The sequence below is a fragment of the Tauraco erythrolophus genome, chromosome 6, assembly GCF_009769465.1.
Source record: "Tauraco erythrolophus isolate bTauEry1 chromosome 6, bTauEry1.pri, whole genome shotgun sequence".
Lineage (NCBI taxonomy): Eukaryota > Metazoa > Chordata > Aves > Musophagiformes > Musophagidae > Tauraco > Tauraco erythrolophus.
Window position 1 is genome coordinate 23,198,618 of NC_141470.1, and position 12,307 is coordinate 23,210,924.

The 12,307-nt window shown below is 41.9% G+C and overlaps 1 protein-coding gene across 1 annotated transcript in view; it reads left to right on the forward strand.

Annotated features, from left to right (window-relative positions):
* KIAA1549L (KIAA1549 like) overlaps nt 1-12,307 on the forward strand; it is a 74,383-nt gene that overhangs the window by 30,197 nt on the left and 31,879 nt on the right. The window contains exon 12 of the mRNA XM_086613696.1: nt 1,375-1,398. Coding sequence (XP_086469822.1) covers nt 1,375-1,398 — 24 coding nt within the window. The remainder of the gene's footprint in view (nt 1-1,374; nt 1,399-12,307) is intronic.

Below are 12,307 nucleotides of genomic sequence, written 5' to 3' on the forward strand. Positions count from 1 at the left end.
AGTTTTCTTTCTTTCCCTTTTTTCTTTTTCTTTAAATACCAGGAAACTAATGAGGACATGATGCTGCTCAGTAGGTGGGCAGGGTTTACAGCTTTTTTTTTTTTCCTGTGTAGAGCCCTAAGATATTAATTTCCATTACTGCTGTTGCATAGCTGGCTCAGATCTGATGAAGATGAATTAATTTGGTAAAAAATAATTTGAGAAAGTGTGAGACATCCAGGGGTTTAATTTTCCATCTCTTATCACTCTTGTCATACCTTTTTTGTTATTAACACTTATTGGAAGCTTCTCCTGATGCACCTGGGATGTCACGCTGGATGTTTTTTACAAGCCCTCCGTTGATGGTGGTGACCTTGTGACTTGAGATGTGTCAGAAACATGAGATGAGAGTAAAATTCAATCCCCTTTTCCCCTTGCTTTTCTTTTATCTGTCTCTCTGCTTATTTCTCCTGAGTTATAGCTTTGCTTCCATAGCTGTATTTTCCATACAAACAGAAAACACTGTGGCTGAACCATTTGATCACTTCCCTCTAAAGGGAGGGAATTAAACTGAAGTGGTCTGGCCAGATTCTGTCATGGACACAAGTCTGTAATTCTTCTTTGCTAACAATGTAAGTGTGGATGGAAGAACTTAGTGTAGATCTCTCCTTCTTTCTCCAGTAAATCACCTGAGTAACCTTTGGAGCGTTCTGATGACAACCCTGGTATGGCATAATACCATCTCGTGATGATTGTTATGCCCAATACTAATGTGTCACGCAAAGGCTTTGCTGCTTTAGCAGGAATACAGCGCAATATGGAGACAGATGTAAAGCGCCAGATGTGGCCTCTGCTCTGTACAGCAAAATCATACTGCGCTTTTGAAGTGTCCTCTGTTCTTTCCATTCATGTACCATAGAACATTGCATCTTGTGGGAACCGTATGATTGATAGAGCTGTAGTACTCTGTTTTTACATCAGCTTCACTGAGATTTATACACATTTGCAAATTCATACAGAGAAGTGAAATTGTTAATTTTCTTTTGTTATGTATTTGTCACCTGTACTGCCTTCCTCTGACAGACCTGTGACTTTACTGATTACTCCAGACTTGTAATAATAAGTATTCTGACTGGTCTTTCTCAAAGAGCTCTTTTTTTCATAGACAGCATAACAATATTTCTTTGTTCTAAGTTTCAAGGGTCATAATTATCTTTTCACATGTTGCTCATTTTACAAGACAAAAACGTTTATGGTTTCCAGTGTTAAAAGCTGTTATTTATACTGATTTTTTTTCTTCCGTACCCAGGAAAGTCAATATTCAAAAACAGTGTCGGGTGATGTTTGCATATGTGGATAAAATAATTTAGTGGAGGTATTTTTTTGTTTTGTTAGGTTTTAAATCTTCAAAGAAAATTGGTAAGACCTTCCAGTTTCTTTGTTAAAAAATGGACTAACACCTAACATACTCTCTTCTGATTTGGACTGTAGTACCTTTCTACAAGATACAAGTACTACTTAAAGAAACCTTTCAATGCAGTATAAGGGAATAATGATCCTTTATTTTAAACCTTAATTTCATTTTAATTCTAGCTTCAACTTTATTTGATAACAATAACTAGGCACTTTTCAAATTACGTGGAAAACTAATAACTGCTTTATTTATGTGGTTATTTTATCTTCTCTTTTCTGTCTTCTGAAAAAAAAAAAAAAAGCCTGAAGAATTTATTTAATATAGTCAAGGTCCTCCTTGTTAGGAGCAGCAAAGGAGCTAAATGATTGCAAGGAAAAATTTTTAGTGTATAGTCCATTCATAGTATGGTTGCTTGTTTGTTCCTACCATATGCTGGCAGCCAGATCTTGAGCTTCTGTGGTAGACTAGAAAAGCTGGGTTTGCCTGTTTAAAAAGCAATAGTGTAGCATATATGCAAAATATGAACTAGATGGGCTGTTTCCATCTGACTATTCTGGCTTTGAAGGAACCTGTGCGTGAAACACCTTTTCTGCAGAGCCCTCCTTCAGGCATACAGACTTCAGCTACTTCTAGAGGACTTTCCTTCACTTGGCTGGCATGGCCCTACAAAGAGTCACCTGGTAGTTTCCAGGCACAGATATGAAGGGGAATAAATTCGTCGTTCCCCAGTAAAGAGATGGAGACTTTTTAGCTGTAGACTTTCAAGATATGTTTCAGAGAGTTTCCTGACAACCCTTTCAGAACAGCTTCTGAGAATGAAGATGTGGCCATGGGAAATGAAATGACCTTTCCCTTACCAGAATTAAGGAGCTGGCCCCACATTTATTTTTAGATGCATGTGCAGATATGGTTTTGACTTTTGAGTTGTGTGATCCCAAATGCTTAATGAAGTTGAAATTGAAAAACAAAAATCAAGGCACTCATTACTTTTTGTCACAGAGCTTACGCTTTGTTCCCCAGTGCTATGATTACAAACACTGTTGTCATCTCAGATATTTTGTTCTTTTTGCAAGATTTTATCTTTATCCAACATGATTAGCATCAATAGAATGTGTTGGCTGTTTTTTCCTTCCAGTGGAAGAAAGGAGCTGCATTTCTCCTAGTTGTTTGTCTGAACCTGCTCTAGCTCCCTTGCCTGGCTGTAGGCTGATGCCTCTAATGTGCATGTCAGCAAAAGCAGCAGCATATTTTCTTCTCTGAAAAGCAGTGTCTTAAAACTGGAATGAATCCCTTGATGGTCACATGTTTGGTTTGGGGACTCCAAGTTAGAATGGCTCATTAGTTGCCATGGTTACAGACCAATTTTGGATTCTGTTTCTTGCTGACATTTAGTTATATGGAAAAATGACAGCACTGAATGTTACCTCCGTACATAAACTCTGTATGGCTTGTATCAAAACTGACTCCAGTCATAGAATCATAGAATGATTAGGGCTGGAAGGGACCTTCAAAGGTCATCTAGTCCAACGCCCCTGCAACAAACAGGGATATCTCCAACTAGATCAGGTTGCTCAGGGCCTCGTCCAACCTGGCCTTGAATGTCTCCAGGGATGGAGCATCCACCACCTCTCTGGGCAACCTGTTCCAGTGTTCTACAACTCTCATGGTAAAAAATTTTTTCCTAATATCCAATCTGAATCTACCTCCCTCTATTTTAAAACCATTACCCATTACCCCTTGTCCTATCATGTCCACACAAATGGAGTGTGTCAGGGCTGAGAGTGTGCGAAGTGAAACCTGCATACACTAACAGGCTTGGCTTAAGGACCTAATGTCTTGGAGGATCGAGAGAACTCTTTAACTTAGCCTTATTTCTGCAGAAAACATGAATAAAATATCTATTTGTATTACAATAGTGATAAACTTTGGTAAGATAATTGCATTGTTTTCCTTTTGTTTTACTTGGAAAACAGTATTTTAATAGGAAGTTTCCTTTCTTTTCTAAATGTTGATGAGTTGAGTTGTGCTTTTATTTACTTTGGGCACTTTGAGGAAAAAAAACCACAACCCCCCCCAAAAAAAAAACCCACCAAACCTTTTTTTAAAAGCACCCAATCGCATATATTAGAGGACTGTGAAATGAATGAATCAGCCAACAGAGGTAGTCACAATTTCTGACATGGATTTGTAAGAGTGTGGAAGAAAATAGCAGCATATTAACACTTTCACCTATCATTTTATCAGGCCTAACATCATTCAGGGAGAAGCAAATAACTGAACGCACATATACCTGAGCAGCTATAGTAGCCTACAGTAAAATTTTCCTTCCATGAATGAAGGCAGTGAAAGTTATCTAGGTTGTTTTTCCAACCTTTAAGTGCTTGATCTTGCAACCTTCCTGTTAGCATCTTCCAGAGGGTGTGATTGCTTGTCTGTTTTGAGAAAAACAAAAGCTTTTGTTTGGTAGCAGTTCTTAATGAAGCACATGACTCCATACTTGCTCCATACCTTTTGAGTTGAGAACTCTATGCTTGAGCCCAGTTTTGTACTTGAACCTTATCCCAAAAGGACATGCATCACAGGTGAATATTTGTGGAGTCAAACTTGTGTAAGAAACCTTCCTTTCCTCCCCCTAGGAATCCCAGCTGGAACACTTCTCATCTTCCAAGCATTTGTCCTTAAAATGCTTAAAAATAGACGTAACTTTTCAGAAGTCCTTCAGTCAAGGGCCTCACTCCTTTTTAAAATATCAGACTCAGAGACTATAATTTTCTCTGCCCAGGCAGAAGCTGTTATATAAGTATTTACATTTTTTTTTCCCTTCTATTCTTTGTTAGGGATATCTGAAAATCAGATGTCTGCAGGAACAAAGTTCTGGGGAGGAAAACTTGGCTGTATTATTTGCTTAGCTAAAATCAAAGGGATTTTTGGATGTTACTCAGCCGAGCTATGACACGCTGCTTCCTTCATTCTACAGAAGTGTGGGCCACCAGCTTTCACAGTGTCTGATGTGACAGCTGAGTGTCAGAGCCAGCTTTTCTGAATTTCTGAGCAGTTGTCTGTAGTGACTCAAATGAAAATGAAATATGGCAACAGCAATTGAATCCAGTAGCAGCGATGCAGCACACAGAGTTTAGCTGGAGGATCTGGTGTATCCTAGCAAACATCCACCACCCTTCCTCTGCTGCTTCTGTGCTGGATGGGGTGAAATACCAGTTAGGGTAGAAAGGGCTTCATCTTGCCAAATTTTGGTCCTTTAAAGTTGCCTTCCTAATCTAACCTAAGTAGGTAGGCTCTCCAGTGACTCCAGAGCGTCACAGTTAACTGGGACAGATCTCCCTTCTCTGGAGGTACTCACCTTTCTCTTTCCAGTACGGAAGGAGCCCAGACAACTGCATTGGAGTATATTCACAGATTTGAAGTGAAATGATTCCTTTTTATGATGCCTGTGTCCCTGAACAGCTGAGAAATCGAGTGCTAGGGAGAATTTATGGTGTAGAGAGAGAAGTCTATTTTCATCATTCATTCTCTCATCCTGAAGAATTAGCTTCATTTGTCCTAGAAAGAGGGTTAGTTGGGATCTTTATCTAGCTCTTCACCCCCTCACAGTAAACTCCTAGGCTTCTCAAAGATTTCAGCTTGTGTGACATAGCCTGATGTTTCCCCATATTGTTTCCATTTCTTCCACTGGCTTTTTTTGATGTTCGTTTGTTTTAGAGAGCACTGTGACACTGCTGGCATCCTGCCGGTGACCAGATGAAGAACGCTTTGTTTCTTTGGACGTAGCCAATATCATTTCCCACTACTTTCTCCGATTGGTTTAGATTTGCAAGAGGCAGCCAAGTGTTGTAACCTATTCTGTGAGCTTCTGAGCCTTTTCACACTTTTACAAAAGCAAAAGGTGCCACCGCTCCACCACCTCTTTCCCTGTAGAGACAGTGGGAGAAAAAACATCACCCTGGAGTTGTCTGTGCTGTATCACTGGGGCCACCCAGGTGCTCTATTCACAGGTGTGGTAGAACTTGCATAGAATAAGTGGAAAATACCTTCTGTTTGGCTTCTTTTAGGTCAGCATGGCTAACTCTGCTTGACTTTTTTTTTTTTTAAGCTAGTCTTTTTGACTGCCTTTCTCATGACAAGAATCTACCTTATCCTATGTTGCTAGGGTACCTGTTGCAACAGAGCTCTGAAGGAACTGGGATCTGCAGGTGGTTGTGCAATTAAGTAGTTCTTAATTCATGTCTGCCTTCCCCTCTGGATGAGATTTACTCTGCCACTTAATTGAGTCTGACGGCAGTTCTCATCCAAGCAACAGTGCAAATAGTGTGTAGACTTGGGATTGCTGGTGGATGAGAAGCTCAACATGAGCCGGCAATGTGCGCTGGCAGCCCTGAAAGCCAACCATATCCTGGGCTGCATCAAAAGGAGCGTGGCCAGCAGGTCGAGGGAGGTGATTCTGCCCCTCTAATCTGCTCTTGTGAGACCTCACCTGGAATATTGTGTTCAGCTCTGGAGTCCCCAACACAAGAAGGACATGGAGCTGCTGGAGTGGGTCCAGAGGAGGGCCACGAAGATGATCCGAGGGCTGGAACACCTCTCCTAAGAAGACAGGCTGAGAGAGTTGGGGCTGTTTAGCCTGGAGAAGAGAAGGCTCCGGGGTGATCTTATAGCAGCCTTCCAGTACTTAAAGGGGGCCTACAGAAAAGCTGGAGAGGGACTTTTACAAGGGCGTGTAGTGATAGGACAAGGGGCAATGGATTTAAATGTAAAGAGGGCAAATTTAGATTAGATATAAGGAAGAAATTTTTCACTCAGAGGGTGGTGAGGCACTGGAACAGGTTGCCCAGAGAAGCTGTAGATGCCCCATCCCTGGAGGTGTTCAAGGCCAGGTTGGATGAGGCTTTGGGCAACCTGGTGTAGTGGAGGATTTCTCTGCCCATGGCAGGGGGGTTGGAACTAGATGATCTTTGAGGTCCCTTCCAACCCTAACCATTCTATGATTCTATGTTCATGCCATCAGATCCAGTGGCAGTCTGGATGATTGTGATCTTTCAGTAGTACGTCAACATTGAAGATGACAAATGCACAGTTTTATTGTGCAAACAGAAAACTATTTCTGCAAAGCTTTTAAAAACTCAGAGTACTACTTTCTTAAAGAAGTGGCTTCTGTTTTAAGTTCTCATGCCTTCCTTATTGTCGTGGGTTAGGCCGATCTGGCAACTAAACCCCACGCAGCTCTCCCACTCCAGTAAAATGGAGAGGAGAAAAATGTAATAAAAGAGCTGAGGATCGAGACAGGAACAGAGGAGCACCCACCAACCACGGTCCCGGGCAAAAGAGGCTGTTTTCTTAAAGAAAAACTATTTATTAACAGCTACCTACAAAGAGAAAAGCAAACAAAAACGGTTACTTGAGAGGATAACAAGAAAACAAGGCCAGGTCTTAAAAACAACACCACTCCTCCCCCTCCTTTTGCCTCTTCTTCCCGGCTCTACCTCCTTCCCCCAGCAGCGCAGGGGGGCAGGGAATGGGGGAGTGCAGGTCAGTTCATTCCAAGTTGTTACTGCCGCTTCTCTTAAAGGAAAAGGAGTCCTTGCACCATTGTCCCTTGCTCCAGTGGATCCCCTACTCACGGCGAAAGCGTGAATCCTGCCCGCTGGGGGGCAAATCCTTACCCCTTTGGATTTGCCCCAAGTGCGGGCTTTACCAGTCCTGGGCTTTTAAGGAGCTGTAGCCACTCGCTCTGGCGTGGGTCATCATATCGACCTTAAATGTGCCTCCGTACAGACTTAGATGTGTAAATGCAAAATGCGTAAATGCGCCTCGACCTGTGCCCATGATTCACAACAGTCTCAGGCATCTCCTTTAACGAAACACCTCCCCATTGGCGGGGGTCATCCCACGGACTCTAGATGCGTACCGTGCTCAGGCTCTGGCATCTCTTCTCGACATGGATCCTCCACGGGCTGCGAGCGGGTCTCTGCTTGCTCCACCGAGGACTGTTTGCAAAGGGGCTGCTGGCAAGGGGGACTCAGCCGCGGCACGCGTTGTTCCGTTCCATCTTCACTGACCTCTTATCTGTGTGGCCGCTTCTCTTAGATCTCAGTCCTTTCTGGGTGAACTCGGCCCGGTGGGCGCCCCGGGAGCGGGGCTCTCCCCGAGTTCCCCAAGCGCCTCTGCCGCCGCCATCCTCGAGGGGGCGGGCACCGGCCGGGAGCGGGGGCCGTGCCCCCCTCTCCCTTCTCCTTGCTCCTGGGCACCGGCACACCTTTCCGGTTCCTTTGTCCGACGTAAATAGGCAATTCACAGAGGCGTCGATTGGCTCAAGCCCCGAGGGGGATGGGAGTCCGGTGTGATGGGCAGCTTCTGCCACCCGGACCTTCCCCCCACTTCAAACCATAACACTTATCATCTTTGTATAGTCATCATCCTTGTCAGTTAAATATATATTTTTTAAATTATTGATCATGCCCTGGACGGTATTACCGAAGTACCAGCCAAAAAAAGGGGCTGACAGATTATCTACAAACATTATGAAATACATGGGGTCTTTTTTTAAAAAACTTTGATGTTTAAATAGATGAGGCAGATGTGGTTGGAGAAGACATAACCAGAGAGAGAGACCCTTGCTTCTGCTTGTAAGGACAAGAAAATTTCACAGAAAGTGAACGAAGCAAGCAGCTAATAGAAGAGCAGACACCCTATGTATACAGTTTCATAAAAAACCTGCAAATACCAGTTTAGAGAACTCGGATGACCTGCTTGGCTAACTCCTGTTTCAGGATCCCAGGCAAACCCAGAACTGCAACACCTCAGACACGTGGCCTGGCATTTAGCAGACTTTGCACATAACAAAATAATATCCAGGAAGAATCATGAGCTGCTTCCATTAGTCTATAGGCTGTCTGCTTCTCTGAAAACACAATATTTGTGCTGTTCATGAAAGGCTTAGAATTGCACAGTTGGATGTATTTTGGAAAAGGGGCTGTGTGTGTGTACACAAGCATGTTTTCTGTTACACTGCAACATCTTATAGAGAGGTGTCTCAGTCCTGAATAGATTCAGATACTGATATTAGGAAACTTGTATATTACCTATAGACTTATAAGCTCCTTCAGAAGCATACGTTTCTTTATTGTTAAGAGGTGGTCTTCATACCTTTCTGGTGATAGTCAGCTGACAAATTGAATTATATAGATGATGTAGAAAATTTCAATTTTTTTCTGTAAATAGATATTTTCTCTAAAATGAAAATTGTTTCCCCATTATTAATTTATATACAGGAGTCAGGATTTCTATCTGAAATACTCATATGCAGACTCTTTCCTAAGGAGATAGTCTTTTAGATCTGTGGCATAGTTTGCTCTTTGTCAAACTTAGATTTTCATTTAACATAATCTATTTGCTTTCTGATTATTTTAAGCCCGTCTGTTACTCAGAGAATTTGTTGCACACTATAAGTATGGTTATAACATTTGCATTTTCTTCATAGAAATTAAATCTTTGAAAAATTTTAATGCTTCATTGAATGACCTAAGAAAAGGCAGAGCATTTCTGCCTGCTTGCGAGTGTTTCCCAGGTTTTGGCTTTAGGTGTTTTTCTGCATTGATGTCGTTCTTTTTCTGAGGACTTCCGAAATCAATCAAATAATTGCTTCTGAGCAGGACAGTGCAAATCTTTGTTTCAAGTATTTTGCTGTAAGGTTACCTGATCTGCAAGTAATTTAAATTTTCATGCTATTTTTTTTTTTACAGGTAAGTATTTCAGTCTTTCTTTTCTCCCTTCCAATGTATTTTGATACGGGAGACTGGAGGAGAGACATGGGAGAGAGAGAGAGGGAGAAGAAGTCTTGTGCGTGGCCTTCATCTTGAAATCTTAGACTGACCAAAGTATAACTTTTTTAAAAGTATTTTTTTAATGTAAATTAATAACTAGATAAACCCAGACCATTCCACTTGTCTAATTGTTTCTTAACCATTCAGAGCCACCGTTTCACAGGCCTGTTTCCTCTGACTGGAGGACCAGCGGCATGAGTGGGTGGCACCACCTGCTGGCATCGCTGGCTTGGGACACTGCAGAGCTGCACTGAGCATCCCTGAAGCAGCTTTAGTCTAGCAAATCTTGTACACTAGTAGCTGTGGTGATGTGGAGATAAAGCTTCAGGGACGGTCCAGCTCTTCAAAACCCTAGTGCTGTGCTAGTCTTGACTGCAATTGGCACTCGACCTGAATGAACGATTGCTTTGGATGTATCTTCATGTACTTCAGTCGCGGGAAGTTTGGGAGGAGTAATTCAATCTCAGTGGATCGTGTGGCATGAGATATCCAGCACAAGATGTTTCAGAGATGGGAAATTACTGTTAAGTAGGTGATTAAGTCACTTTTGTGCCCTTTTCTGCTGCTGCACTTCTGTGTCTTGCTATGTCTGTGCACAGACAGCGCATGCAAGAGCAGAAGAACAATGAATCCATAGTAATGTTGGTATGTATCTGTTTAAAAACAGAAATTAAAAGCATCACTTTAAGTCTGTGTTGCTAATTATAATAAGCAAGCCTGCTTCTTGTGGGTGACTATAAAGAGTATCTGAGCAGTTTTCTGAAGTTTCCCGCGCCCGTCAGTCACTCACCCAGCTGAAGCGCTTGGATGGGTGCACTAGCCTGGGGAAGGGATATACAGCACAAACAGAGTCCAGGACTCCCACTTTTCTCTGACCTCCCTCTGTGTTTTGTTTTTTTTTTTTTTCAAAGTTTAGAGGTTGCTGTGGTTCAATCATGTTATAAACGCTTGCTGTAAATTCTCTTGGAAAGAGATGGATAAGAGCAAATATTAAAATTCCCACAGTACTTGCTTATGGTTTACTGCCAATACAAACTATAGCAGCGTGCCAGTGACTGCAGATCACAGACTCTCTTTATCACCCATCAGTGAAAAAAGGGCAACGGAAAAAAATACTTTTATAATATAAGTGCTAATTAATGAACAAATGCTAAACTAAGGTGGAATAGACTTTCTAATTCCTAGTCCCATTTGGCTGTTATTTCCATGCCAATAGCACTACACTAGATGTGGGCAATGTGCTCACCAATGAGAGAGCTGATACTGAAGGTCCTCTTTGGTGTTAACATACCATATCAGAAGTAGCTGTCGTCTGTGATTCCTGATTCTCTTTATCCTTCATTTTTCTTTTCTTTAATGAGTCTTTGAACCTGAGGAATTCTGTTTAATTAAGCAAAACTCTTGGTTTCTCATGCTGAAATGAGGTCTGAGGAGACAACCTGTGCATCTGTAGCTAGTCATGCTTTCTGTGGGTGCCTGGAGATCACTGCTGAGATCTCAGCAAGCACCATCCTTCTGAAACACTGGAGTAGAAACACAGCTGCACTTCTTGATGCCTTCTGCTTGAAGTAGGGTACACAGAGGAGGTTTGGAAAGAATCATGTTTTGCAAGTTGATGCTTAGCCTGGGTTTTTGGGCATGCCTGGTTCAGGCAAATGCTGAGACAGGCAGCCAAAGGAAGCGATTCCACAACTTCTTGGAACTTGGACCACTGATGAGATTCTGTGCAGGCTCACCTGAGCTGTAATCGTCGTGAGAGACCATCTTTCTTGGTGAAAAATGCAATTCAGACAAACTTTTTCTCTCTTGGAGAAAGTTGTGTCATAATGGAGGTATGTTGTTAGGGTAGTGTGGAAGCTTCAGCGGTGAATTACAGACAACACCTGTCTTCCAGAAATGCATCTGGTAACTTACACGAGAGCTGAACTGATTCAAAATGCCCCCAGGGAAGAATGTGCATGCTTCACTTTTATGCTCATTGTAATGTAAATGCCCTCCTGTTCAAGTGCGGCTTGTGACAGGCAAGTATCTCTTGGGTCATCTGATGGTGCTGGTGTGGCGTCCTGGCAGCATGGTCGTCAGTGGCAGTCCTGTGATTCGTTTCAGTGAGCCAGGCTTGTGATCCGCTCGCTGCAGTGATCATACAAATTCGGTGTGTTTGAACAACCCTGGGAGGGATGAGGGAATTTCAGACCCACTAAAGACTCCTCCACCGTATTTGTAAAGTTCCATGGAGCCAGAGGGGCAATATTTAATGACAGAAGGATTTAACCTATATGCTTCTCAAAAGCTCAAGTAGCGTCAACTCCAGTCCACTCTGAGTACAGAGAGATAGATAATGAGCTTACTTAGTGGGTTCATATTTTATGTCACCGCTGTCAAATATTTTCTTACCAAAATCATTGGCTAAGCTGCTGAGTTTATACAAGTCCATTGTAATTTGTGCAGTGATTAAATATTAAAACAGAGTGTATTTTCAGAGGAAATAAATTTAGAGCAGACCACTTTGTTCTTTAGCAGAGGATCTCTGCTCCTGTCAGTTAGGAGATGGAGCAAATGTTCTTCCCTCTAATAGCATAATTATTCAAAAATGCTTGCAAGAATCTCTTTGTAGAATTTGTGCTTGTGCTCTGGAGTCATTCTTTTATTCCAAAATGAGGATGAAAGGTTTCAGATTCAACAGCTGACAAGGTGATGCAGGTTTACAAACAAAATTTGGAGGAGAAAGGACCCAATTGTATGTGAAAGTGTTATCCATTTATATAGAAATCTACAACTAAAGATGCTTTGCTGTGCCATTTAATTTTAAAGACATTCAGAAGCCTTCTTCTGTCTCTTAAGAAATTTTAATGGCTTAACTTTACAGCCACCTTGAGGTACCGCTTTGCAAAGCAAAAAAAAACACATAAACTTGGACACTATCAAGTTTCTTAAGCATGTTTTAACACGCAACAGTAATGCTTTCATTTGAACAGATGGGGCTTTTTTAGCATTAATAACTTTTGCTAAAATCAGATTTATTTTTCAAATTTTGAGAATGACCATGCTCTTGCAGTATAAGACACAAAAAAAGCTGCAT